This window comes from Malurus melanocephalus, unplaced genomic scaffold, assembly GCF_030028575.1.
Source record: "Malurus melanocephalus ecotype Western Australia unplaced genomic scaffold, MMel_1.1 scaffold_2945, whole genome shotgun sequence".
In the NCBI taxonomy this organism is placed as follows: Eukaryota; Metazoa; Chordata; class Aves; order Passeriformes; family Maluridae; genus Malurus; species Malurus melanocephalus.
The window spans coordinates 4,650-6,665 of NW_026626177.1; the positions used below are offsets into that span (position 1 = coordinate 4,650).

The window sequence follows — 2,016 nt, forward strand, 5'->3', positions numbered from 1 at the left end:
GTCCCTGGGGAAGGGGTGGGGTGGGATTGTGGGTGACCCCGTGACGGGGGCAGGGTGATGTTCTAGGTGACCCTATAACGAGGACAGGGGGCGTTGGTGGCCCTGGAGGAAGGTGAGGTGGCCTGGGTGGCCCTGTGGAAGGACAGGATGGATGTGATGGCCCTGTAGCAAGGACAGGGTGGTGTTTGAGGTGACCCTGTAGAACCCCATTGTAGAATCACGTTCTAGGTAACCCTACAGCACTGTTCTAGGTGTGATGTTCTATGTAGCCCTATAATGATGTTCTAGGTAACCCTACAGTGTCAATCTAGGTAGTCCTACAATGATGTTCTAGGTAACCCTGCAGTCACCTAATGTCACCTACAGTGATGTTCTCGGTAACCCTACAATGATGTTCTAGATAACTCTACAATGATGTTCTAGGTAACCCTATGGTGAAGTTCTGGGTAACCCTACTGTGATGTTCTAGGTAACCCTACTGTGATGTTCTAGGTAACCCTACTGTGATATTCAGGGTCACCCAGTGCTCAAGCCATGACAATGTTCCTTTAGAGAAACAGATGGTCACCTCAAGTGACCCCAAACCAAGGTGACCCTCAGGTGACCCTTTAGATGACCAGGTGACCCCAGATCCRGGAGCAGGTGACATTCTAGGTCACTCTACAGCCAGAGTGACCATCACAGCTGACCCCTGGCCCACCCCCCCAGGAAGCCAGAGAAGGGGATCCAGTACCTGATCGAGAGGGGGTTCCTGTCCGACACCCCCGTGGGCGTCGCCCACTTCATCCTGGAGCGGAAGGGCCTGAGCCGGCAGATGATCGGCGAGTTCCTGGGCAACCGCCAGAAACAGTTCAACCGCGATGTCCTCGAGTAAGGGAGGGCTGTGTCAGCTCGGGGGGAGGCATGGCCGGGGCTCAGGGGGACCCCAGACCCACCCCCCGCTGCGGGGTCTCGGCAGCTGCGTGGTGGACGAGATGGACTTCTCCGGGATGGAGCTGGACGAGGCGCTGCGGAAGTTCCAGTCCCACATCCGGGTGCAGGGGGAGGCGCAGAAGGTCGAGCGTTTGATCGAGGCCTTCAGGTGAGGGGTGGGTCCCTGTCCCCATGTCCCCCTGTCCCCATGTCCCCATCTCCTCTTGTCCCCACATCCCCACCAGGCCAGAGCACACAGCAGTGTGGTCACTATGGGGTGACGTTCTAGGTGACTCTAAGGATTGAAGGGGGACACCAGGGGGTGGTGGCCCCTGTGGGACCAGGTGGCATTCTAGGTGACCCTACAGACTGGCAGGACATCAGGGTGGTGACCCCCAGACCATGGGGTGATCCTGTGGATCAAGGAGGTGACAGGGGGTGGTGGCCCATGTTCTAGGTGACGCTACAGACTGGCAGGACATTGGAGTGGTGACCCCCAGACCATGGGGTGACCCTGTGGATCAAGGAGGGGACATGGGGGTGGTGGCCCGTATTCTAGGTGACCCTACAGACTGGCAGGACATTGGGGTGGTGACTCCCAGACCATGGGGTGACTCTGGGGATCAAGGAGGGGACATGGGGTGGTGGCCCATGTTCTAGGTGACCCTCCAGACATCGGGGTGCTGCCCCCCACTCAGGGACCCCAGGGTGACTGTGGGGGGGCAGAGGCCACCCCGCGAGGCGGCTGCGGCCGTGGGGCACGGTGACCCCATGGGCCRTGGGGGTTGTCCGCCCCGCAGCCAGCGCTACTGCGTGTGTAACGCGGCCCTGCTGCGCCAGTTCCGCAACCCGGACACCATCTTCATCCTGGCCTTCGCCATCATCCTCCTCAACACCGACATGTACAGCCCCAGCGTCAAGGCCGAGCGCAAGATGAAGCTCGAGGACTTCATCAAGAACCTGCGAGGTGAGGCCCCGCCGGTTCCTCAGACCCCGGTGACCCCGTCCAGGGATGTGGTTCTGGAGCAGGGTGGGTTCTAGAGTAGGCCCGAGCATGGTGGGTTCTAGAGCGGGCCTGGCATCACAGGTTCTGGAGCAGCCCTG

At 60.1% G+C, this 2,016-nt stretch overlaps 1 protein-coding gene across 1 annotated transcript; it reads left to right on the forward strand.

Annotated features, from left to right (window-relative positions):
• Window positions 1-612: 612 nt before the first annotated feature.
• Window positions 613-1,879, forward strand: LOC130587981 (IQ motif and SEC7 domain-containing protein 1-like; the record flags this gene model as incomplete). Its single annotated transcript, XM_057388939.1, has 4 exons — window positions 613-620; window positions 709-870; window positions 959-1,081; window positions 1,713-1,879. Coding segments are annotated over exons 1-4 (460 nt in total), but the record flags the coding sequence as incomplete, so codon positions are not given.
• Between the last annotated feature and the right edge of the window lie 137 nt (window positions 1,880-2,016).